The 27981-nt window shown below is 39.6% G+C and overlaps 1 protein-coding gene across 1 annotated transcript in view; it reads right to left on the bottom strand.

Annotated features, from left to right (window-relative positions):
• Positions 1-5977: 5977 nt before the first annotated feature.
• LOC140235388 (transcription initiation factor TFIID subunit 1-like) overlaps positions 5978-27981 on the bottom strand; it is a 33786-nt gene continuing 11782 nt past the window's right edge. The window contains exons 16-33 of the mRNA XM_072315417.1: positions 27199-27407; positions 26647-26796; positions 22234-22356; positions 21389-21564; positions 20540-20666; positions 19581-19775; positions 18900-19036; positions 18016-18196; positions 17048-17253; positions 16240-16348; positions 15727-15825; positions 13970-14062; positions 12727-12879; positions 11965-12084; positions 11247-11424; positions 9271-9471; positions 8636-8730; positions 5978-7774 (exon numbers count right to left, since the gene is read on the bottom strand). Of these exons, the coding sequence (XP_072171518.1) occupies positions 7211-7774; positions 8636-8730; positions 9271-9471; positions 11247-11424; positions 11965-12084; positions 12727-12879; positions 13970-14062; positions 15727-15825; positions 16240-16348; positions 17048-17253; positions 18016-18196; positions 18900-19036; positions 19581-19775; positions 20540-20666; positions 21389-21564; positions 22234-22356; positions 26647-26796; positions 27199-27407 (3116 nt within the window). The 3' untranslated portion in view covers positions 5978-7210. The remainder of the gene's footprint in view (positions 7775-8635; positions 8731-9270; positions 9472-11246; positions 11425-11964; positions 12085-12726; positions 12880-13969; positions 14063-15726; positions 15826-16239; positions 16349-17047; positions 17254-18015; positions 18197-18899; positions 19037-19580; positions 19776-20539; positions 20667-21388; positions 21565-22233; positions 22357-26646; positions 26797-27198; positions 27408-27981) is intronic.

Below are 27981 nucleotides of genomic sequence, written 5' to 3'. Positions count from 1 at the left end.
GCAAATGGTGATGATGTGATCTATGTTCACCACAGTCCACTTTTATAGCAATGATGAAATATCTTTGTTGAGTTCCATCGTAGAATACCTAGTAGGTGGAATCACAACCTTTGATAGTAAACACAAAAATAACCTCACTGATCGTCTTTCAAACAATCTATTCTCTTCGATCTTTGTCGATCATCGTGCATGTCTATTGAATGCAATCGGGAAAGCGTATTTTACTTTCTGCACTTTGGCATTATGAGGGCATGAATTGTCTGCATTTGTTTACATTTGGGTACAACTATGTGTGTGGAATTAATAATTTGTCTGTGTATGTGTATACATTTGTGGGTGGATGGATGGATGTGCGTAGGTTGTCTGCTTGAGTGCAAAAAAGTGCCATGGTAATTTGACAGCAAACTACGATTTCCATTAAAAAGCCCTGATAAGGTCTCTGAACTTACAGAATGTGGTATATAGCACGTATGATTACATGTGTTTCATACAAAATAACGAAAAGGCACACATACGCCCATATGGATACAATATGTGTATAAAAGTTATATCTATATCTATATCATTGACTGAACCTATATCTAAATCTAAATATATATAATATATAATAATGTGTGTGTTTGAGTGTGTTTATGCATGTAAAAAATTATACGAATATATATATATATATATATATATATATATATATATATATATATAAGTGTGTGTGTGTGTGTGTGTGTGTGTGTGTGTGTAAGCAGATACGAGCACTTCGTTTTGTGCTATCTTCAGTAGATCGTGACATATTTCATCCTAGAATCGGGTAGATTCGAGTCTTTGCCCAGCTGTGTTAGGTGAGATGCCTGGTTACGCCACGTATATCGCGAAATTTTGCCATTGATATGGCAGTCGTCTTACCCGATTTGAAACTCAGTCTACCCACTATTAGGTGGAAAAGTGGAATATCCCCCTGCAATGCGAACAAGGAAAATTTTACCGAACATGAACATTTTGTTCTCATTTCCGACATATAACCATCATCTTTGTTTGAAAGCACCATGGACATAACGAGGTTACATTTTCTTCCTTGTACGACATAGATAACCGAGAGACTGCCCTTTTAAGCACGGCCAAGCTACTTTTCCCCTTTACTCCCTTAACCTGTTTGACCCCGAACAGGCTCAAGCCCTCGAAATTTTGGACAGGTGCGCTTTCGCTTTCAGACTACGATGGCGTCTTTCTGAACGACTTCCTCGCTTCTTCGTCGGACAGCTCCGCTGAGCGAGTAGCAGGTGTGCGCGCTACCGGCGCAGTAATACCCGCATTTCCGATCAATGCAACTCGCGCTTTCGCGCCCGGGGCGTTTCGGGTGGGGAAAGGAGCCGTCCGCGGATATAGCGATACTTCCGCAAGGTTTAGCTAAGCCCTTGGACTACCCTTACCTCCCCCCCCCCCCCCCCATCCTCCTCCTCCTCCTATTTTTGTGTTTCCTTCGCTCTTTTAGGAAATAATTTCTGGTATGAGGCGAGGCGACTCCTGCCCAGTGTCGGGACCTTGGCGCTGTGATATCTGAACGGCTACATTTCAATGAAAATATTTGTGTTTACTGGAGGCGATTCGATCGAGGTCTCACTGATGTCGTTCATCAGATGTTGCGACTGCAAAAGAAGCAGAAGAGTTTACTTAGACTTACATATCATTGCTTGTTCCTGCTTCTTGCTCTCTCTCTCCCGCCCTCTATCTCTCTCCCTCTTCATATCTAGTGTTTCTCTTTTTGTTTCTTTCATCTCTTTCCATCTGTTTGTCGGTCCGTTTGTCTTCTTTGAGCTACGTTGCTCACGGCTACATGCGTCTCCCTTTTATCTTACTTACGATTGATACATAGGATTTGCAATGAATACACAAACTCGCACACGTACCAGGTTCTCCTCTCTCCCCTACAATGCACGCACACACACACACACACACACACAACACACACACACACACACACACACACACACACACACAACACACACACACACACACACACACACACACACACACACACACACACACACACACACACACACACAACACACACACACACACACACACACACACACACATATACATACATGTATATAACAATTTTACTAATTGCACAATTATTGTGATAACAAATTTCATCGATAAAGGTCACAAATTGTCTATTGAAAGCAACGTCGTTCCTGCTTGATATACGATGTGTGTATGTGCGTAGTATCTTGTTGTTGTTGTTTTTTTCTCAACATACAATTTTCTAAACCAAGGCAGAACTTTGTTTATCAAATCACCACTTTAGGCCCTATATAATTTTATATTTGCCCTGCTATACTTTCCAATATTCGCAATGCTGGATATCCATATCAATTTACAATTTATGTTTTCATTTTTAATTCCCGTCTAAATATGCAATCATCATGAGCTGCATTACGTGATTTTATATACGTAACATGGATAAAACCAGATAAAATCAGAATGTCTCTGTTTTTTTTTCTTTCTTTTCTTTTCGATAAGTGTACATGATGTATGTTTTGCTCATTTTCTTTTTTTCATCTTCTCTTTCAAGGCTGTCGTATGCTCATTTGACAACAGTCTTCTGCATTCACACTCCCAATACATGTGCCATAATTCAGTCAGATCATTTGATTCACTTTATCCCGAGTGGTTCCCAATTGACGTGTTCTCTTATTCTTTTCCTTAATCTGCACACGTATATCTCAGTTATGTTCGGATGTGCACATTGTATGTTGTATTGTCTTGAAAGCGAAAAGAAATGACTTTATTTCATTTGTAAATATATATTCGATGCAGAAAATTCCCAATAAGTTAATTTGAATTGAATTGAATTGAATTGAATTGAATTGAATTGAATTGAATTGAATTGAATTGAATTGAATTGAATTGAATTGAATTGAATTGAATTGAATTAAATTAAATTGAATTGAATTGAATTGAATTGAATTGAATTGAATTGAATTGAAAAAAAACAAACAAACCAACAAAAACAAACGAACTCTTGCGTGCATCGGCTTCGTGACATCGGCAAAACTTTTGCAACAACGCTGATCTGGTGGCAATACACGCCTCCAACCATATGGAAAGGAGAAGCAGTTGGTTAGCAGTGAAATTCCAGCCAGTCATAGCTCCGGCTCTTGAATATTTCAGTGTCCCTTGTGAAACAAATATATCGTCATTATTCATGTTACCTAAACGATGAAATGACTGAGGTCGTGCCAATGGAGATTTCGACCGTTTGCGTTTCTCTGCGACTGCTTATTAATTCATCGTCTTGCGTCTTTTTTCCATAGCGCTGCGGTGTATGGAGTCCACTCAAATGGAATATGAAAACGTAACCAAGATTCAAACAGGACTGGTGAAAATGTAGGTGAGTGTTGGAGAGGTTCTACCATCTTGATGCCAAGCTCATCTGGAGTATTATGGATTTGGCAACGCATCGAATCTACGGAATCTAAGATCCGCATTTTCTTTTTTCTTTTTCATTTCATTTTTTCTTTCTGGTGTTCGGTTTGTATATTCGTGTACCAAAAAGCAATGTGATGAACGCATGAATTAGTTAAACCTAGGGCTAGATCTCAGTTAGCACATCTAAGTTGTCCCTCCATAGTACATAGGGCCTTATATCATGTAGCATTTTTGGGCGGTAACCTTACAACCACTCTTATTTTTTTTCTCCTGCGATAGCTCACCCAGTTTAATATTCATCGCCTCAATGTAATCTTCTCTCAGACTCAATTTTCATTTAGCCCATTACCACCTTCATGAGTCTGACCAGGCCGTCTGTGAAATCATCTGGGATTTAAAGGATCGTGTTTCTTGCAGATGATAACTAAAAATGGAACAGCACAAAATAAGGAAGAGTGTAAGATAATAGTATCTGTCCCGTGCAAAATTGTTATACGCAACAACAACAAAAAACTAGGATGAAACTGATATTTTAATACCACTTTTAAAATCAGCACGCCTATCACACCCCCGCCTTTTAGTCGTGACAATGACGTTATTTCTAATGTATTTGGGAATATATTGCATGCTAGGATATACACGTAGCATAAAAATACGAAGAAAAACTATAAACAACAAACTACGTCGTTAATCATTACGATTGTAATATAAGTATTGACCAAAAAAAAAAATAGTTATGTATAACATGGTGTTCTCCCTTTAGCTTTGTGTACCCAGAATCTAAAAGGGAAACACGCGAGATCCTTTAAGTGACCTATTATACAGACACTTGTGTCTTGCCCGCGCAGGTAGGTAGGTACTAGCAGCAGTCGCGCAGACGACAGGGAACGGAGAGTGTTGCAGCCCGCGTGAACGGGGACCCTCGAAATCTCGCGCCCTGTGGAATTGCCTCACACGTGCGATTCGGTCCGCGCCCGCAGACGGAACATCCGGCATTCTTGGCCTACTAAACTGGGGGATAGACACGCTACCCTTGGCTGGCGCGGCGATCAGGGTTGAAAGAAAGTCGCAACTTTAATCATGTCTAATGATGGATCATTTTGTATCTTACAGACCCTACACGTGGATGGAAAAGATTGTTGAGGTCGCCATTACATGAAAATACAGTGTAATTTGTACCCTCAATACCTTACTTCTTCCTTCTCACCTTTATCTTTCACATCAGAATCTATGATCTAGCAAGACATGATTTCATAGCTGTGCAGATGTACGAGGAGTAGGGCGACGAATATTTCAATTATTATACATGTATAAAATTCATTGGCCCATTTCTCCGTAAAGTGGAATGGACACACATAGGGGCAGATAATATAACTGCGTGATCAAATCAGGCGGATCAAAAGACAATAAAACGCCCGTGATTTTTTATTTCTTACATTTAAATAAGGATGACAAAATTATTTTTAGTTGTTTAACTACACTTGTACAAAAGGTTGTTACTGTTATTCAGTATCCTGAAACCAGTGTCATCACTCAGTTGAATAAAAATTTTAAGTTGCCTTTGATTCTTTTCATTAACAGAGACTAGAAGTGGGAGAAAGAAAATAAGATAGACAGAGAAATGAGGTAAAAGAGAGAACAGACAGATACAAATATATATATATATATATATATATATATATATATATATATATATATATATATATATATATATATATATATATATAAAGAGTTATAGTCGGATGTATCTTATAATGTACATATAAGATACACCCGACTATAACTTTCACACAGACAACACTACAAGACCACACTCAGCACCAACACAGTAAGTTTTGTTTTGAGATTGTATTTAGTAATAGTATGTTGGTTTGTTTTTTTGTTATAAAATGTGTTGAATTGAGGTATGTTTTATGTTGAGTATATTTTGAAATGTATAGTATATAAGGTTAGTTAAGTTTAGTATGATTTTATACCTAGATTGATTTTATCTATACGTTGTTGTCATTGACTGTGTAGATTCTGAAGAAGGGCTTTTCGCCCGAAAGCTTGATGATTAAAGGGGTGCTACCCAACACCAGCCACGTCTATATGTGCAAGATTTGCTGTCAATAGATTTACTGTTCTTGCACTGCCCCGCCATGTTGTGGTTAAGTCCTTTGATGTCAGTATATATATATATATATATATATATATATATATATATATATATATATATATATATACATATATATATAATTTTTTTTTTTTTTAATAGATTACAATGGTCCTTTTCAAAACAGCACATATATTTACCTTTCGATCGACAGGTGTTTGTACACTGCCATTGTGCCACTTTTGAGGTGCATGAACCTTTCTTTTTCAACTTTGTAAGTTGCTTGAGGTTTTCTCTGGCAATAAAGAATATACTCTCTCTCTCTCTCTCTCTCTGACTTTCATCACTCTTACAATTATGCTTGCTAAACTGGGGACATCTTTTTTTTTTTTTTGCTTCTCAAGTTTAGAAATAACATGAAAATATCAGGCAAGATCAATCAAAGTGAATGTTTGTCAATCTTTATCATTTATTCATACTGCATAAATTTACATGAGATATTTACAGTATAATATACAGCATGCAATGACTGCTAACGAAATATGGCAAATGGCGACAGGGCTTAAATCGGCAGTCACTATTTATGTACACCTGTATCAATTCCACACAGTTTCTAACATCAGATACACACTTTGCTTAGATTCAGCAACTGCAACGCCTTACTTTTCCTCATCCCCTTACTATACCCCCCTCCCCCATGTAATGACATGTCCCAAGGTTATTTGTAGCTGCTAGGTGATTATCTTTTTCTTCAACACTTTGACTTGAAGTCAAAATGTTTCATAGAAAAAAAAAAACCAAGGTCATTATGTCACAAGCAATGTTAAGAACCATTTATAAAGGCCACAGCTAATTCAAAGTAACTGATGGGAATTCTGCAAAAAACTGAACATTTTACATCGTGAGATATGGACGAATTCAGATCTGAAATTTATACAGGTATATGCTTTTCATATAACTGAATCTCACAGTTTTAGATACTATGTAAACTGGGTGGGCAGGCAAAGTAGCAATGAAGCTTTTATGGGAAGAAAATCGAACAAGCATGACATGCAGATTCAAACGTGATCAAATCATAGACTGTGTTCATTTCAGTGTCACAGGGAACATCTGTCCTGCCTCCTCTTTCTTTCTTCAACTGAGGTTGCTAGATGTAAGGGAATTTCAAGAAACAAGTCATGTCTGCAAGATAGCCACATTTCACATATCCTCACACTCAAGAGTGTAATATGGTCAATTGACTGAAGGATTTCACACACACACTGATACCAAAGAACCTACATCCTTTGGTACATCTGCAAATGTAACATTCTAGCACCAAAAGTATTGAATGCTACTTTCTGTGAACAAATGAAACATAGACAGAGTAATACTAGCTTCTTTGCATACAGATGAACATTAAAATACAGTCAAACCTGTCTCAGCAACCACCTGTCTATAGCACCAGCTGCTGTATACGACCGCTAAAAACAATTCCCTCCCAGAGACAGAGCATGTTAGAGAACCTGTCTATAGCGGCCACCTGTCTATAACAGCCACTTTTTTTTTCATCTCCCTTGGGTGATCGATATATAGACAGGTTTGACAGTAGCTCACAAGCACCAAGATACCAACAATAAATGGTACTGTACATAATGATGTCCACCACAATCATCTCGATTCGAAATCAGAGTGATGAGGCTCGCACTATCATGACTCATCATCAATGTCCCCCGAAACGTCATCATCGCTGTCTTCCCCATCATCATCATCTTCCTCATTGTCCTCTTTCATCTCCATCTCCCCCGCGTCCAGGTTACGCCCCCTCAGCATCTCCTCCTCCTCGTCCTCCTCCTCCTCCTCATCATCTCTCGTGGCATCCAGTCCGAACGGGCGCGACATCGACAACCGACTGTCTCCCGCATCGAAGGATTCCTCTTCCTCCTCCTCCATCCAGGCCGAACTCCTGGAATCCTCCTCCTCCCCTTGGAACATGCCGGACTGCGCCTCCTCGCTGAACATGCCCCCCATCATCATCATCGACGATGATGCCCGGATCTCGTTGTCGTTGTCGTCGTCCTCCTCTTCCACCTCCTCCCCCTCGCTGAGGTTGGGCTCGATGCCCTGCTTGCTGTCCATATCGTCCTCCTCATTGTCCCCTTCATCAAAGTCTCCGCCCTCGGACTCATTGTCGTCATTTTCGCTGTTGTCGGGGGTGAGCTGGAGGTCATTGACCAGGACGCTACTCTCATCATGGAGTCCTTCCAGTCGGCTCTGAAATAACACATACAGGAGGAAAAAGTGCATATTTCAAAATATTGCCATAACTTATGCAAATCTATGCCAAAGGACAATTTTCACACATCACATTTTTAGTTGCCACTGACTCTGTGTGGATGCAAAGATCATGGATTATTTCGTAACAAACTATAAATTTTGGGGAAAAATATCCTTGTACACTGAACTAATATCAGAAGACATTTGAATGTTTAGATTTAGATTATGAGATGAGGCTCAACATACTGGTGGCTGGCATCCCATATGCAAGGATAAGATGTGAGCTGATAAGCCTCAGGGCTTTCCAGTCAACAACACTTTACCATGAGTAGTTGGCAAATAGCTGTTCTACTCTGAAAATAGTCCTCATTAAACTCATGATCAACTCATCATTTTTGTTCCATTGTAAGGCTCTAATGTAACAAAAGATGCTCTGATGTAACAATAAACAACCCTTGCTGTGCGCACTACATCAGTTATAAGTGCACGTCCAGTCACTCATTTTACTATCGACAACTTCAGCTGATCGGTTTCATGTACAACTGATGATTGTGACTACGCCAACCATTTGCCTTCCCCCCCCCCCCCCCCCCGCAAAAAAAAAAAAAAAAAATGTTTGCAATTTCTGTACTAAATTTAAGAATCTGTTAACATCCAAGGTGTTATATAAAACAAATAATGTATGGATTTACTCATGCAATACAACAAAATTTTGCAGGTGATGAAAGATGAGGTGCACTTTTCAACTCAGAGCATCTCTATCTTTCACCTATACGAAACTTCATATCATCGCACTCATAACCATTCACGATTTGTATACTGCTTCATTTCATGGACACATCCGCATCCCCTACTTACATCATCTCCTCCTTCGATGTCCACGTATTCCCCGTCCCCTTCAATCTCCATGCCACCTTCTCTGTCGCCGCTCATCACGCTGTCATCCTCGAAGCCTGCAAAGTTGAAATACGAAGAGTCTTTGTGAGTAAATGGCTTTGACATCCAACAACGAGTCCGACACAAGGCAACTATCAGTGCTTTGAATCACATTTGCAACAATTTCCCCATGCTTTAACTGCATGGAGAAATCCAGAATGTTCATCCATGCATGTGTGTGCATATGTATTTGTGTCAGAAAGGCTTTCAGAACTAGGACATGTTACTAAACATTTTCAGAGTTGTTCATGTTCAACCTCTGAGGATTTAGTGACAAGATATCCAATAACCACTTAAGATACTTGGAATTCTGTAGGAAATGCAAAAGCCTTTATTGTTACAGGTACAAGTAGCCAACTGTTTGTCAAGCTTTCTTGCTGTCACAAGAAATCTCTGTTAAAAAATGAGCATGCTTACAATTTGAATAAATTACTGAAAAGTCAAATTGAATTGAGCAGTCACAATATTCACTGAGTGCCCATAAACTTATATTCTATGGGATGAAATATTTCTCCATTGCTTACAATTCCACACTGCTCTCTCTCTCGGGAACTCACCCATATTGCTGTCATCATTGGTGGCACCGCTCATGGGCGTGTGGGGGGCGAGGCCCTCAATCTCCGCCCCCTCCAGGGCGGCCTCCTGTGCCATGGCGATGTCCCTCTCTAGCTGAGAGATGTGATCCTCGTTGGCCAGGAGTTCATTCTTACACGTCTCCAGGACCTTCTCAGCCACTGCCGTCAGCTGACTCTCCTTGCCTAGTGATGACACATGACTCGACTTGTTAGACAAAATGTGGCATTCACCACTCTTGCTTCAGTGCTTTGTGCGGAGTAGGCCTGCATGTTTGATCTGACTGTATTCAGGCTCGGGCTTGGGCTTGGGCTTGGGCTCGGGCTCAGGCCCCCCCCCCCCCCACTTTTTTTGGCACCATACATAGGAATATATAGGTTGTCACCACTTTGCTCCCCCCCCCCCCCTGCTTTTTTACCCCAGAAGTGCAAAAGTGGCACAAGAAAACAAAAATAGATAGAAACCTTAAGTGTGAGCACAGTAAGGCTTTTTTTTTTTTGCTTGTCAGCTGAAGAACCCTGGAAGTGACACCAGAGTTATGCTGAAGGTCTTTTTTTGTCTGTTTGTTGGCTGATGAAACCTGGAAGTGGCACCACAAGTATGAAGTGGCCCCCCCCCCCCCCCACTTCTGAAAATGTGGCGCCGGCCATGGCACTGGTTTCTTTATCCTCAGTTATGCATAAAATTTGATTGCAACTGATTGACAAATTGCCCTACATCGACGTAAATAAGCACTGAATTGATCAGTGTTTTAGTAGTAAAAATGATAAAAAATCATGGGCGTACATACTCGAGCGGGATTCGAACCTGATGACAGGCGTCATGTCCACTAGACCACCGAGCTTTCGCCCGACAGTAAAGTGTTGGTTCTAATCCTTATAACATGCAGCGGGTACTGCGTAATTATTCAAATTCATGAAATTCATGAAATTCATGAAATTCTCTGTGGTCTAGTGGACATGACGCCTGTCCGGTGATCAGGAGGTCGTGGGTTCGAATCCCGCTCGAGTATGTACACCCATGATTTTTTATCATGGCTACTACTAAAACACTGATCAATTCAGTGCTTATTTACGTCGATGTAGGGCAATTTGTCAATCAGTTGCAATGAAAACATCTCGACGGAAGAATTTCATGAATTTGAATAACAAAGCAGTACCCGCTGCATGTTATAAGGATTAGAACCAACACTTTACTGTCAGGCGAAAGCTCGGTGGTCTAGTGGACATGACGCCTGTCCGGTGATCAGGAGGTCGTGGGTTCGAATCCCGCTCAAGTATGTATGCCCATGATTTTTTATCATGGCTACTACTTAAACACTGATCAATTCAGTGCTTATTTACTTTCATGCAGGGCAATTTGTCAATCAGTTGCAATGAAGCATCTGGATGGAAGAATTCATGAATTTGAATAAAATTTGATTGGTCCTGTAATGTCACAAAAGCAGAGCTTTAACTTTGATGCAATGAAGTGTACATAGGTGACATGGTAAGTAATGCATTGAAACAACTGTAAAATTCTTGCTGATTGGCAATACCTATGAAGTAAATGGACTCGCACAGATAACGACAGTGAAGCCCTTACACCTTATCATAAGGAGAAGCAGCATCGCTGTTAGTTGGACTAAACAGAAAAGTTATTGAAATTGCCTGACATCATGATGGTAATATAAAGTACAAAGTGGTTCATCATGGTTTAAACAAGGGCAAGGAAACAACACTTCTAATCTAAGCCAAACATGCAGGAAGTTAGTACACATTTTTATGCACAAATTTAATTGAAAATCACATCGATCACAACAAAAATCTCATGGATAATCTGATTGACCATTTCATGATAATCACGATGATATGCTGTGTCATTTTGTAGGGACATCCTTTTTCACAACAAGGAAATAATCACACAAACAACATTTCACTATGAAGATGAATTCAATGACTTGCAGACGGTTTGCTCGTACCATTGTACTGAATGCAGTTGTCACGGATACGCTCCACATCTTTGAGAAAGTCCTCCGAGGAGTGGTAGAAGTGCTTGGCGACGTTCTTCCGCATCGTTTCCAAGTCCATCGGGTGTCTGATGATCTTGTAGTAGTCCCGCACCTTCTTGGGGTTGACTGGGTTGTGGAAGGGCCAAGACTACAGTACAAGAATAAAATAAACGATGTTCCTGATTGCCGATTAATTACCCGGTAAGACACTGAAAAAGTAACATAATTATTCTTATGCAAATCTTGCAATAAAAGATTTCCTTGCCATTCTGAAGATGTAAAAACAACAGACAAGGACAATCATGCAGATGATTTGGCTAATAATCATCATTTTACCATCATAAATATCATTATCTCCATCACAATCATCATGGGGTCTCTAACAGCGTCTTATTCAACATGGGCGGAATCACCAATATCAGTTCTGCTCCAAATGACATAAACACTAACCTCGCAGCGTTAGGTTTATACCAATTTGTACTCCTTAGAGTGAACACTGGCACCACAACTACAAGACTTCACCCAAGGAGGTACACATTGTCCAGGAAACTGACTTGGGATCTCTCCCGCATTCTCACCTATTAAATAGGGCTCTCAAAATGTGATGGGACACCAAAGGGAACGAGGTTTCCCAAAAATAAACAGATAGAGAAAAGAGAACAAAAGACTTGACAGAGACTACCCTTACCTCTGGCACTGCCTTCATGGCGGCCACGATGTTATCTAAGATGAACGAGAAGGCCACTTGGTCATCGTCTCCTAGCAACGGATTGATAGCTTTCTCCAGACGAGAGAATTTGTTGGCATTCTGGCAGAGAGTAGTGAAAAGACAAACACAGAAACACGAAGAGTGAAGTTCCATATGAGTGTACTGTAAAATGTCTCAATGAAGATACAAAACAATAAAAAAAAGCATTATACCATTCTCATTCAAAGCTTATTTTTTCAGTAATTACACTTGCAAACCCAATGAACTTTCAGAAGGGTTTTTAGTGTAGTGCCGGAGTAATTTTCTCCTTTCTTTTTTTAAGATAGATTTGTTATGTTATTAATATTTGCAAATTATTTGTGCTATGGGACGTAAAACTCTTTAAAGGCATAATTTGAATCAGTATAATCGATATTTAGTATTCTTCAATATACAAAATGTGAAGAATTGTTATAATAACAATGTTTCCAGACTAAACCGTCTACAGTTATGGTTCCTTGAGAAAAACACTAATATCTCCTTATATTTTAGGCTTTATTGCAAAAATTTCATATAGTAAGATGTTTTGTGATACAACTGACCTGCACATATGCATCAAATGTGATATCTTGAACATTTTTTTTTAATCACTGCTCCCAAAGGTAAACAGGATCTTTAAGAGTTGCTGATTTTGTAAATATAAGTAAACTCTTAAAATTCACAGAAAATACAAACACAGCCAAAATACTGCGTATACAGTACCTCTTCCATCTCCTTCTGAGTGAGGAGAAGCATATTTCGAGCCACCATCGTGAGGGGGCTCTTCGCTCCGTTGTACAGGATGCTGTTGTCCACGATCTGCATCACGTCAGTCTGGAACTGCTCCCTCGAGGCGTACCTGTGTTTCCGGATGCTCTGGAAAGCAGGTCAAAATTTTGACATGATGCAACACCTATTTTTGTTTTTTGTTTTTCTCATGGACTTCTGTGATATGAGGTACTCTTATTAAGACTAACACTAACACACAAGCTGTATGTTAGGTAACTAATGTGGTTTTGTTTTCATGCTTTCTTTCAACTTGTCAATACTAGAATGTGTTCAATTACAGATGCCAAAACATCAATACTAGATTATTTTAAAACTCTTTTTTATTCGCCAGTTAAACCAAAAAACAAACAAACAAACCATTGTTTATTCACTTACAAGGGTCGTAGCTGAACTGGCTTTTCAGTTTATGCATAAGGTATCCATCATAAAGTAAATGGCAAAGATTTACAGACTAATAAACTCCACGCATTCACAACATCAGCAATCAATTTCATACCAATCTTCTACTGTACATCCATATATCAACAACTAAAGGTGATTTGAACTCAATGAAACTATATATTTTGGTCAAATCACGCAGAAGTTGGATATTATCCATACCCATGAATCAATGTCGTTTCACACAAACTTTAATGTTTATAAAATACATAATTTTTATAATTTGTTGGTGTTAACCTATAACCTCTACCATTGTTCATGTATTTTTTGTTCGTTTCCTTGCCTGTTCCACATATCACTTAAAAACTCAGAATGGATTTTGATGAACATTTCTGGAAAAATCCATTGTGGCAGAGGGAAATCTTGGCAAGTTTTAGAACATGATTCAGATCATGTGCCGGATCCACAAAGTTTATCTGAAAGGATGCATGCACAGTTCCATTGTGTTCGTAACCCAATGAGCTCAGCAGAGATTTGCACTCTCCGAGTGCTTCTAGTTGTAGATGAGTTACTGTAAAATGAGGAATGTTCGCATGCATATTAATTTCGCGAATTTTTGCGAGATCCGCGATTCGCGAAATGACAATGCACGCTAAAGATCTGTGTACACTATATGTATTGAATGTTAGAAGCAACTCGCGAAAATTTCATGCTGCAAATGAGGCTGTCGGCTCCCACTCGCAGAAATTTCATGCCGCGAAAATATCGTGTTTTACAGTATCCTGGATAATTTGCTTACATCTCTCATTGTCTGGAGATCCATCGGCTTGGTGACAATCTTGTAGTAGTCTGGCACCTGTCTCCTGACCACTGGGTTGTGAAATGGCTGAGTCTGAGGATTGAAATGGAACATACGGAGCAACAATGATATTAAGAAAAGAAAAGTCAGCTGGTCTTTGTGACAGCTTAGTTGTTTCTCTGTATGTGAAGGTCTTCGTTAGGACTGACACCCATCTGAGAAAGAATTCTATAAGGTGGATGGTAAATCATCAAAGTAACAGTTCAATTATTTCCAATTTGTGGATGAGTAAATGTGACCAGAGAAATCCACTAAAAGTTACAGAGATTTCAAGATTTTGAGAAAAATGGGCTTAAAATTTATATGTCAATTAAAACACATGCTCACAGACACAATAAATTTGTTCTACAAGAGAGATACACTAATACAGGGAATATGTATGTTCTAAAAGAGAGGTACACTAATACAGGCAATATATTATGTTCTAAAAGAGAGACACACTTTATACAGGGAATATAAATGTTCTAAAAGAGAGATACACTATTACAGGGAATGTATATGTTCTACAAGAGAGATACACTAATGCGGGGAATATATATGTCCTGAAAGAGGGATACGCTAATACAGGGCATAAGTTCTACAAGAGAGATATACTAATCCAGGGTATATGTTCTACAAGAGAGATACATTAATACAGGGAATATACATGTGCCCTAAAGGAGAGACACACTCTCACAGGTAAAGTATTTAACCCTAATCAGGCTGGGCTTTTTTGGCTATGCTATATCTGGGGGGGGGGGGGGGGATTCCGCCCCGCCTATGGAACGCGCGATTGCGCCGAAAATCGGCACACGCGACGCCCGTGACATATTCTATCAAAATGTATGGTTGCTTTCTCCGAGAAATTTTTCTTATATTTTATATTAATTAATTATTGTAATTTATGCATAAAATCAGTTTTGGGCTCTAAATCACTTATTAATGCTCCAATTAAGCTAATTTCTTTTTAAAAATGTTTCTTGTATCATTCTTCTGAGACATAGGATAAAAAAAAATCTGTATCGAAATTAATTTCTTATGTATTTTATTGTTTTTTGAATTTCTTATGTATTTCTTTGTTTTTTGACCTTTTGTTTTTGTTTGTTTTTTGGCCAAAATTTGTCACAGACATTTTTCGAAGCATTATTATGCTAAAATAAATTAATTTCGGCCATTCTAAGTGAAGATATGAATTTTTATGTGAATTAATTGAAAAAACACAATTTGCATTGGATTTGTACACAAAATCACGTTTTGGAGCAATTTTGGGGTTGACAAATTTTTTTCGAACAGGCGTCGCGTCAAAACAGTACGCGCGGGCGCAACAATTTGGGTCTCAAAAGTTGCGCGATACTTGAAAGAAAAAAGTCATGAAACATCGCGGCGGGAGCATATCGCGTTGCGAAGATATTGCGCGAAACGTCGAGGGGGGGGGGGCGGATTCCGCCCCCCCCAGCCTGATTAGGGTTAATCTAAAGAAAGAGAGAGACAATGTTCCCTGTTTGTCAGAAGGGCCCAAAGGGAGACATGGTTGAAAAATCACAAAGCAGTGATGGTTACATCATACAAAAAAAGCTTACAAAACTCTGTCCAATTATGTCACAAACCAAAGTTCAACTTTGGGGTCAAAATTACATAACAGGGCCTTTCTGCTGGGCAGGCTACAACATACAGAAACAGGGAATATATTTGTTCTGATAGAGGGATAATATACTCACATAGGGAATATCCCTGATGGCATTCAGGACATCCTCAAGTAGAGTGCTCAGAATGACCTGTGGGTCAGTCCGTCTGCGATTCTTGGATTGCTTTGGTCGCTGTGTGAAAATGGCATCCCAATTAACAGAATTAGATCAAACAATACACGAACATTCCTTGAAAATCAACAACAACAACAACAACAACAACAACAACAACAACAACAACAACAACAACAACAACAACAACAACAACGATATAGGATTCAACAGAGTTTTAAATTAGGTATCTAAAATCACACACTAGTTGTGCAGGCATTCATCTCTCAGACACAAGAACACTAGAAAATTGTATGTAATTACTTCTTTATTCTAATCCTTTTGCTCTAATTAACAACACAAGGATGTATGCAGACATATCTTCTCATAAAAAGGTGAACAACAGCTCAGTATTGAATGACCACGGTACTGCATCACATAGGAAGGACATATAAGTTTATCTTTCAAGGGACACTGAGAGGGTTAAAGACAGACCTTGAGGTAATCACAGTGAGGCTCTGGGTTGACTCTCCTCTTCTTTGTTGTCTTGATGTTCTCCTTCGGGAACTTCAGCACCAGTGACTTCCGCCTCACCTTGTCCGCACTACATCATAGAAAGTATGGGATTGATAATCTTTGTTACCAAACATGAGTTTTGCCAGAATGTATAGTGTACAAGAATTCCTTGAAAATCAATATTCTCATACACTGACCTAAGATATGGCTGGAAACGAAAACAATATAAAAAACAAAAACACATTCACAAAGCAATATGTACATACCTACAAAAGAAAAATTTATTTCACACGACATGAATCTGACCTGTTTCAGAATGTCACTGTTCCTCTTCAATCATAGAAGTTGCAACACATCAAGATTTACGATAAGCTTCCTTCATCGTATTCCCTTTTTGTCACTGTACACAATACAGCAGTGATATCATATGTACATACAAATCAAACAAAACTTGCAAGACTGTTTATCTATCACTCAAGAGCTATTTGAAGAGTTTTATTGCAAAAAGAGCAAGTTGCATTCTTGTTAAGTTGAGATATTTGCAATTGAAGCTGCTGAAAATCAAAGAAAACAGTGAGAAAATATGGGATTTAAAAAATATCATAACTTCAAGAATATTCCTTGTTATAAATCATAACTTCAAGAATATTCCTTGTTATGTTGTGAGGTAACACTGGAAACGTTTTATTTCCCTCTACCTGATAATGGACTTACTTTAAAATCTTTAAAAATGGCACTTAGCACATTTTGCAATGAAACTCTTCGTATCCTCTCGAGAGCTACTCACTGAGTAATGACCCTCTTGTCCAGCAGGATCTTGGTGCCCTCCGTCTTGACCAGCTCGTCGTCGTCCAGCCGCCTCTCCTCCTCCTCCTGCTCCTCCGTCATCGCCACGGTGATGGAAGGCTGTTTCTCCAGGGACTCCTTCTTGTACATCGGGCAGTCCTTGTTGGTCCTCATGTGACCGATCTGGCCACAGGCTCCACACTTCATCTGTTGGGCAAAACGACAGGGGGGGGGGGGACAAAACTTAAGCACAAAGTATGGCAATAAGGATATGAATAACGGAACTAAGATGCCTGCAACAAACAGCTTTCATGTCTTCATTTAAATACTTTCAAGAAGAAAAGGTGAATTGCTTAAACAAGGCAATCAAAATGTCTCAAGGAGTACAAAAAATCCCCAAACAATCACACAAAACAATGATTTCTAAACTTAGACCTGTTGTCAATGACAATATGTTTTTGCCTAGGCTATGTTAAATCACTATTTTTGTAGAAAGAAGGTTGTGCAACAATATAAAACAATCACAGGGTAATTTCAAATTTGAGATGAAGTAATGTTCAGTTTTATTAAAATATCACCCTCACAATGCAGCTCATATCATTATGGTGACCGTGCTTTTTCCGTTTGTGCCCCCCTTCTTTGGAACACTCTCCCTACTCACATTGAGACCTCCACCTCCGTCGACATCTTCAAAAAGAAACCTAAAACTCATTTATTTTTAGAGCAGAATTAATGATTATGTAGGCCCTGCATGCATTTGTATATTTGTTATTCTAAGTTGATTTGTATGTTTGTTTGTTTGGTTGTTTAGCATTGTAAAGCGCTTCGAAACGTGTTGTATTAAGCGCTAAATAAATATTTCATATTATTATTATTATTATTATATCATATTGAGCAACCATCAGTTGGAAAAGAGGTAAAAACTATGAGAAGGTAAGATGAGGGAATCTCTTAAGAATGACACCGTACCTTGAGGTCTGGTTTCTCCTTCTTCTTCTTGGGCTTCTTGACCGGCTTGGGTTTGGGATTGGTCTTCTCCTTCTCCATCTTCTCCTGGTTGCGTTTGATCCTCCTCAGCTGCTCCTGGATCCGGCGGCGCTCTTTCTTCATCTCCTCCCGGTGGCGTTCATCGTGCAGCGCAAACTGACGACTGGGAATCGACAGAAAAATATCACATGTATTCCATGACGGCTGGTTTACATCAATTTATTCACGCTCATCTAAGATGTTGTAATCTAAAAAGGTGACAATGGATGTGATATAAACCAATCTTAAAGCTTTCCTCTGAGTAGCAAATTTATCTCAACAGCACTCCAGCACTCCACGACAATTTGTTGCAGAAGATATCTATATGACTTTTTTATGACAATTAACTATCAATCTTAACATCTAAAGAGACAGAACATGGCTAACTTCTGACCCAACAAGTTTAACAGATATCTGGCCAACATCAATATTTTAACTTGTAAGCATCATGAAACTAGAAATGCACTCTGAGAAAGCAGACTTCTGCCAAGCAGCTAATTTCTACCAATACAAACATGCTGAATATCATCCAGTTTTCCAATATATATAAAAGCTTTTTGTTTATGTCACCAGCTTCCAGCAGTGCAGCACCTTCCCCCGAGCAGAGCATGCGCTCTAGATTGCTTATACTCCATCATGCTGACAGTTTCAACAGGACGCCTCTCTATCACAGCAAAGTTCACACACTGATTCAAGTATACAGTGATCAGATATATAAAGAGACAATCAAGGAGGACAAAATCTTTCGCTCTCAGTAAGTAAAGATTGACTCTTCTTGGACTACAGGAATGGTCTAGCAGCACACAAGACATGACCATGAGACTTACATGTATTGTTCATCCTTAGTCTGTCTGATGCGGACGTATGTGTCGATGACCTCTGCTCTCCTCACAGTCTCCACACGCACATACTCCTTGCCATCCTCGCCTTTGAAAGTCCGGTGAATCTTCAGTCGCCGGCCGGACTGTTCCAAGGAAAAATGGAAAAGTTTTTTATCTTTATTTTCGTTTATTTTTTTTAAAGGGTAATGGGGAGGGGGTTGAGGTTTTTTTTTCCCCCCTTTGGTTTTCCTCTCTCTTATCTAACATCTCCACTCCCTTGAGTATAAATGGGAAACTATATTATGTTACATCTCAAAACTAAACAGTTTAACTTCTTGATGAGCACTCTCAAGCAAAACCAAGTTGAAATCAAAAGCACAATGATCATACTGGCAATTGTGTCTGTATCCAAACTTTCACAAAAGCAAGTCATCAGGAAATATAAACTATGATGTCCAACATCTGTCCTCTCTTATAAGTGGAATCCTCTCATAAACGGGATTCAACTGACCATTTGACTTTTAGGATGTATTACCACACAATTAATTATATACAGTGAACTAATAATCCATTCAAAATCACACATACTGTCTGCACATTTGATCTTTTAAGCATTTGGAACCTACAAGATTATCTGATGAAAAAACAGCAACTGACAAACAAACAAACAAACAAAAAAGCACTCACCAATGATGAGGCAAAGCTCTGCACAGATCCAGTGTCGTCCTCCTTGCCAGGGATAGGGGTGTTGGTGCGACTCCCCTTGGAGCTAGAGGGCCCCGTCCCTTCCTTGCCGGGTTTGGGTGTGGCACTGTTGGAGTCCTCGCCCATGATCATGCGCTGCAGCTCCAGACGTTCAGCCTCCTCACGCTCATGGGAGAGCTGGGGGTAGAAAGACAGGGAGCAAATACATCTGTGAGGATGACGTTCCTACAGGCTCCGCTGAGAGGATCACGTCTGCAATCAGGCATGACTTCAGAAATCTTCTTGGCATACTTTATGACCCTACAGCCTTGTTTGATTCACACATTTACATCTCGCAACTTCAAACTACTAAAATCATGAGTAAGCCATCAGCATTTCACTTCCTGGATCTTTAGCTGTATTCATTCAAAGTGACATTGTTACAACAATTTATTGTGTTGTTGTTGTTGTTGTTGTTGTTGCTCTTGTTGTTGTTGGAGGGGGGTATTGACTCTGAGTTTAGTTTTTCATGTGAATAATTTTTCACAGATGAAATTTCATTGCGAAAAGTATGAAAAGCGTGTCATTACTGTCGGCATCAAAGATGGTTATTCAAGTCTCTACATCATTTTTTACACAAATCTGAATTGAAAATACAGAGAGTTCTACAAAATTGATATTGCAATAGTGTCATATTGTACACAATGACATCACTGTCATGCAACAGCTTGTGCCACAGAAACCCGATGAGGGTGTGCAGGGAATAATTTTCCATGTATGGCATCGCAATTTGCTATGCATTTTTACACCACTGCTGCACAAACTATTTTTGTGCAGCAGTTTTCTTCCATAGAAGGGTACAGGATACCATTTGAAATATCATTGTTCATCAGCTTAAATTGCTAATCAAATTTGAGTTGGAAAATTATTCCCTGGTGTGTTTAGAAGGAGGTCACACCTACCTGTGAGCTGGTCTTCTTGCTGGTCAGCATACTCTCAATGTTCTTGCCCATCTCCTCAAAGTCGCTGTCCTCGCCTTCGCCAGAGCTGCTCTCCTCATCGGTGGACACCTCTGTGTTTGCCAGCACCCTGGTGGGAAGGGGTGGGGGTGGGGGAGGTAAGTAAAGCAGCAAGGGAAGAGAGATGTTCATTCATCTATGCAAGCATCCTCCTCAAACGAGATATCAATCAGTAACATCATACAGGTCAGTCAAAAACTGGTATTTAAGTGATAGGATGAACACTTTCAAATGATACCGGTGTATTTGTGATATTCTCAAATAGAAGACAAATTAAAGTAAGTATCTTGTAGTTGAAACCATTGCACTTCTGGGTCATCACGTGGGCAGAGAAGGGGTCAAGCTGAACTCACTATATGATTGTCATTGTCATAAAAAAAAGGCAAACACTGCAAACAAAAGGAACAGCAGAGATCATTGCCAATGACTTCACTCTAACTTTCCAAATGACTTTCCTCTAACTTGCCAAGCTTTTTCATCAGCATTCAGTAATCCATCAAAACTTGGCCTAGTTGTAAAGTTAGCAATCCCACTTGGGTGTATTAAACAATGTGCTGCCTTGTGGTGACACAATATGGATTATGGGGGTTAGATAATCTCTACACATTAACAATAAGTATCCAGACATATGTGCAATTGGTAAACAAAGCGCAGAAGGGCTTAACTATACTTTTTATTTTTCCAACTGTGGATAAGCCAAATGTCACACGACATGCATGACTGAATCAATATAATTTTTTTTTTCTTTCACCACATCTGAGGGGTGACGAAATCATACTCCATTGCACCCACTTGTTCTGTAGGTCAAAGATGCGCTGGCACTCCTCCTTGTAGCGCTCGTGGTGCTCGGCAATCCCGAATCGGTTGCCACGGGCAAATTTACTGGTGGTGCTGTCTCCGGTCCGAGCCTGCTGGGTGGAGTAGGTCCGCACGACGTCAATCACTTCCCAGCGGGACAGCTTCTTGATCTGCAAGGGGTGGCGGGGAGAGGAGGATAGCAATATTTCTTGCGATAATTTTTGCAGTATTAACCACAAAAATTTATCATACATATAAACTGCAGGGCAATAATCCTGCATTGTTGCATCAACAATATTTCTCTGAAGTTAGCCCTAAAGATTGTCCTATTTCAGAACACACATTTACATAAGCTCATTAGAGGGCTTCCTGATTGTTCATAATGATGGAAACAATAGAATCAGTGTGATATCCATACTGGGAAAAAAATCTGATCTAATTTAAATCTTACACTTTGAAGAGAATAATGAAAAAGCTACCCAGATGACTTGAAGGCAAATAGGAGTAACATTTCCTATATAGGAAAGCTGGTTGTCAAGCTAATAAAGTTCCCATAAGAAGAGCTGTATATACACTGTACGTCACTTCATTTAAAAGGTTACATCTGAAACATTATGCTACTGACTTTGCATAGGCGAAACCGTATCACCAGCCATTTTGTATTTTATTCTGTTTCAAACCTGACAGATGTCTGCTCTACATTCCCTGAGGTAGATATTGAAGACCAAAGCGTTTCCTTAGGTTCGCACATGTATGAATACTGCAGAAGTAACACTTTGTCATTTGGCACACTTTCCCACACAGAATTTGAACCATTACAGAGGGCAACTTGGGCTTACGTCTTCCTCGGCAATGCCAAAGTTCCTGAGGAGCTGCTTGGCCTGTTTGAGGTTCAGCCTCCTGAGGTCGGCATCCGTTCCCGTCACCGTCTTCTTGGGCTGAGGAGGCGCTGCGACCTCGTCCTGCTGCAGGGACCAATCAGACGATGGTGGCATTGCAAACACTGCATTCTACACAGGAGTGTCATTGTGTGCTCACAGATGTGTACATATATCCTCTACAGACTTCCGCTTTTTTATTCCAGTGTGTGCAAAAGCACAAAGATGTGATACAGCAACCATTTCATTCTACTGAAATGTCCTTTTGTTTTAACCTTTTACAAGCCACTAAAACTCATTACATGCATACAAGAGGACAATGCATAGATTTGATAGGGCACATAAACAAATCCCATCAGAAGTTGTTTCTACAATTATCAGCTACCTTTCTAGAATAACTTCTCCAATATGTTCACCCTATTCTGAAAATAAACAATTGAACAGAAACACAACTTTAACACTTGTGCCAGTGACAAGCTGATACAAGCAAATGTGCTTACAGAATTATAAATCTACCAAAATGGTCACAAAATCTATACTGATTCACAGCAAAATATCAAACATTTCCACTTCAAACTGCCTCAGCTACAGGTAACATACAATCTGCTAGCCCCATGTTTACCTACTTCACTCAATTTTCACCTAACTATGTGTAAAGGTTGCAATGAGTCTTAGATTTGAATATAGGAAATCAGAAGTTTACTTCAACTTTGCATCTACACTGTATCTTCGGTCGATCCTCCTTGGTTATCCAAATTTATCTTTCCCTTGATCCCTTTTCTTTTTTCTTCCACACAGATGTTGGATGACCTCACACATTTTCTGTATCACTTGAGTGTTGCTACCACTGGGCCATGTATGGAACATTGCATTATGGGATCATCAATGCTTAACAGGGTTACCATGACAACACACATATGTGATTTCAAACTCATTATGACCCCCTAAAATAACATCAAACTCAAAATTTAGTTCAGGTCACTGCATCAGCAAGTCAATTAAAAAAAATCACAGCAAGGAAACAAATGCGTCAATCAATTAGTTAAATCTTTAAGAGGAGAAGATGTGATGTATGTTATAGAAGTGACAAAATTGAAGTATGATGACTGATTATATCAATTAAAATACATGAACATTCCTCTGCATATATGTTAAATAATTCATGAAACAGGAAATAATTGAAACAAAACATGCATTGAGCTTATTTCCAATACACGTTCTATCTAATGCACTGAAATGAACTTTTCTTTATATATTTTGATGCAAAAAAAAAAAAAAAAAAAAAAAAAACGACGTTCAGCATGGATTCTCATCCATAAAAGCACATCACTCCATTACCAGGACTTTAATTTCGATTTCTTTGAAACGGATGCCTCTGGCAAACAAGAAGGTTACTCATTAATACCTGCCTTCTAGACCAGCACTGCATTTGCATACTTTGTGTCATGCTGGCATGCTTTAAGGTTGCTATTTATATTCGCCACATGCATCTAGTGTATGCAACGATAATCAATTCATTGATTGCGGGCATAACCACAAAGGTAAGACAGTTTATTCTCTGTGAAGGCTCGGAGCCAAGTCCGAATTCGGCCACGCCCCAGTGCCGTACCGATGGTAACAGACACCGCGCATGCATCGGGTCACGGGACGGGTGCGAACCCAGCATTCTGCTGATGCTGGATGGGAGACACAGCGGCGGGGGGTTAGAGTGGCGGGAAAGTGGGCGGAAGTGGATGTGGGCAACATAGAAGCAAAAGTAGTCTGGACTGCATTACAGAGTTGGGAGGGGAGGGAGGCAGCAATGCATGGTGTTTTGTTTTGTTTTGTTTTTTTTTTTGTTTTGTTTTTTGACATGAGAAGAGTGGGATGCCTACGAGTGGAGAGGCACGCACTTCAAACAATGCAGGACAATGCATGACAGACAGAACAATACTGCAGGAAGAATGGCGACAGGGGCATAGAGGATGCATGGAGCAAAATAAAGGAAATGGTATGCATACGAAAGGGAGAAAAGTTTAGGAAGAGACAGAGAGTGGCAGGAGGGAATGGGGATATCTGTTAAGCAGATCCTGGCATGAAATTTTGGGAAGTATGTTGGGGAGTATGTATTTTTGAATACCAGTAGTATGGAAAGTGCTCTTTCCCACGATATGCAAGAACTTCATATGTAATGCATCAAGTCTGTAAGAGTTTTGTTGTTACCACTGGCACATCTTATGATGTCACAAAGAGAGAGAAAAAAAATGAGGGTTAAGAGAAGAACAGACTATATGACAAATGAAGATCTAATTACAGGATTTTTGCTATAGGTTCAGGGATGAATAGATGATATGGAAACTGCAGAAAGGTGTAGATGCCTTACAAGCTGAGACAAAAAAGAAAAATGTCAACTTATGCAAGTTTGACAGAAACTGGTGTACTTCTGTAGACATATTCGCAAATCAATGTATGGCAGGAACTTTGTTATGAATTATATATCATGTAAGTAGAGAAAGGCAGAGGGGAGAGAGAATTAAAGAAAGAGAAATGAAGGGATATTTTGGAAAATGGCACACAAGGTCAGATGTGATGAGGGACTGCATTCAATGGATACAAATAACTCACATCAAAATACAGAAATGGTTATAACAACCCAAGGCAAAATCCAATAGGTTAATTAATCCTTAAACACAGAATCACGTGAAAAAATACAAACAATAACTTTCCAAGAGAATAAAAAAACAAAAAAACAATGGCACATCAAGAAAGGTGAGAAAACAACAAACAAACAAACAAACAAACTGATGTCAGTGTCAAACATGAGGCTCTCCAGTCATTGTTCTTTTTCTTTTTTTTTCTTTTTCTTTTTTTTTGGAGAGAGCTGCCTCTGGCACATCTGCCTCTGTAACCATGGCGACTGATAACAAGTGAATCTGTGCATTGTATCCACAAGAGAACAGATGGTGGTGCGTTCGTTCAGATGCTGGTGAATATACGCCAAACACAAGACTGTACTTACCAACTGGAAACCCCCCGGGAGGGGTGCGTTTGCATCTCCCTAACAACAGAATTTGTGCAAATCAACTCGATCAAATCCTGAATGCTTATAAAGCTAGGTAAGAGCTTCACCAAATCCTTTCTAGGTTCAAAGCATAATCAGTGAGTATTATTCATTTTCATCAAATTAGAAGGTTTGCATGTATTTGTGAGTGGTGTGACTAGAAATCAGTGATATGTTTGGTTTAAAGATTTTGAGGTTTTCGAGACACAACCTGATTCAGACTGTGCATACCCCAAGCATTTCTGCTCTCATCAGATACACACAACAAATAATTCATTTTTTTGAAGGTTCTACTTCATTTCTCGGAAATCATTCAAATGCTATCAAGGATGTAGGTTCTGAGAATAAAAAACAACAACAAAAACACTTCCACTACATATGAGTCCAGTAGAAAGGTTTGCATATACACTCCAGCATGCAAAGGGGGAATGCAGAAGAAGAAATTGGTGATACAGCTCTTTGGATGAAGGGAGGGGCATTTTGATGAAGGCTTTTTTGGGAGGGTTACTTTTCTTTTAAAGATGCAAGACAAAGCATATTTTGCACTGATTTGGGAGTTGGGTAGGAGAGTTAGGTTTGTGGATGGGGGGTATAACTGATGCATGCATGGGAAAGCTAAACATGCATGTGGTACTGTGATCGCATACTCACGATCACAGAACCACATATTACCCCAAATGAAGTTGTCTATTCATGTTTACTACATGTTGCCTTATGCCAAGCTACACTTGTATAAACATATTTCATGAACTATGCATCAATATCACTATAGCTGATGACTGCATCAACCTTACTGCATTGTAAACAGAATTACTGAGATAAAGGCAGATTTGAGTTTCTACCTAAGACTTATTTCAACTGACCACTCCAAAATATTTCAATCATTTGGATATGAACTGTTTACAACCAAAATCCTAAAAAGGAAACGGTTAATAATGACTCTCAAAATATCAACACTGTAGCAAATCTTCTATGTGTATGGAAATATTCTCACTGTGGCACAAATCTTTTTTTTGTTGTTGTTGTAAGTCTTGAAGTCAAAGTCTCTAAGTCTGAAAGTTGTTTTTTTTCACAAATCTGTATTTAATTTATATGATTCCTGAGAACATTAACACTCTGTGATCAATCCCAAGTTTGTTTGTAGCCGTCTTGGTACATAGCACACTGACTACCACTTTACTCTGTCACGAAACTGACTTTCAGTACATGTACAACTATATAAAGGTTGAACAACTCTGAAAACTAAGGGTCTCGCATAATATATGTAAATGTCAATGAGAAAATCAAAACAACAAAAAACATTATGTTCCAGATGTGGCATGTTTTGCCCTTACCTTTTGCTGAGTGGGCTTGTTGGGGACCTTGATGTACGAGAACCCCTCCCCGCAGCCAGTAGGGTCGGCGACGCCCGTTACTGCAAGCAGACACTTGCCTTTCATCGCTGCGATGAATGCACGGGTCGTATTCCACGGGGCTGTCTTGACCTACGATAACAGACAAGCAGGTTTCATGTCCACTGACATCACGAGACCAAGGACACTTAGTAATCATTGTGGTAAGGTCGGACTGCAAAGCTTCAAACAAGCTTCACCAGATTGCTGCATATCATTTCAAAGTAATTTCAGAGTATCAAATTAACTTGTAACCAACCGAAACAACAACAACAAAAATCCCTTACACTACCCCAATCCCCCAGAACAAGAAAAGACATGGATTTACAGCACAAACAAAACAATTACGAAATCATGTCACACATCAAGGACCATTACTACTGACTGGAGACAGATTTCATACAAACTTCTCAGTCCTTTTTTTTAACAACATTAATAGTGAAAACTCTTTCCCTTCATTGTAAGTCAATTATTTGAAGGGGAGGGGGGCAATACCTCGTCATCGATCTTCTGATTGTCTTCATCGTCATCAATTTCTGGGGCGAAGAAGGACTTCTCCCCGTAGCCGGCATCCTTGAGCCGCTGCTCAGCGCTCAGCATGCTGTAGTAGGCGCAGCACTGCTCCGGGGAGACCATGGCTCTGATCTCCTCCTCCGACGGAAGCCGGAAGTCGGGCTTCATCACCCACCAGTTGGAGTCAAGTCCTAGAGGGAGGAATGGAGGGAGGAGAATAAGAGGACACCACAGAATAGTGAGCTCTGCCCCTCAGGTGCTGGGTTCATCACCTCATCTCCTACACACATGCTATGAATCCAATGGAGCAGCACCCGACACTTGATGCAGTGATCCCATAAAGCGGTATATGGATGACACTTCACTGGGATGGTAGACTGTTCTGTGCGTAAACGTCTTGAAGGAAATTAAAAAGTCTACATTTACTAGAGGCTTGCAAGTAACACATAATCTTTATTAGAGTTTAAGAAAGGTCCGATACAAAATACCGAAGTCTTGACTATTTGAATCACCATCTGCAATTTTTAGCCCAAGAGGAATTCAAAGTAAAGTAGGCTATCCGAGTCATGTGATCACACTGTCATGCCACTTACTAGTATGTATTGCTCAACATTTGTTTTATAAGAACAAGGACTCTCATTCAAGTTTTCTCTGAAAGAAACATCGTGTCACAATTCCACTGAAGACAAACCAAAGAAGGTCCATCCCTACAGATTCGCCGGCTATTTCTAGTGGCCCTGGTTTTGTGTTGTCACCCCTGCATTC

This window comes from Diadema setosum, chromosome 11 (assembly GCF_964275005.1).
Source record: "Diadema setosum chromosome 11, eeDiaSeto1, whole genome shotgun sequence".
NCBI lineage: Eukaryota > Metazoa > Echinodermata > Echinoidea > Diadematoida > Diadematidae > Diadema > Diadema setosum.
Note: the sequence above shows the minus strand (reverse complement) of the source record. Positions and strands in the feature narration are given on the sequence as shown.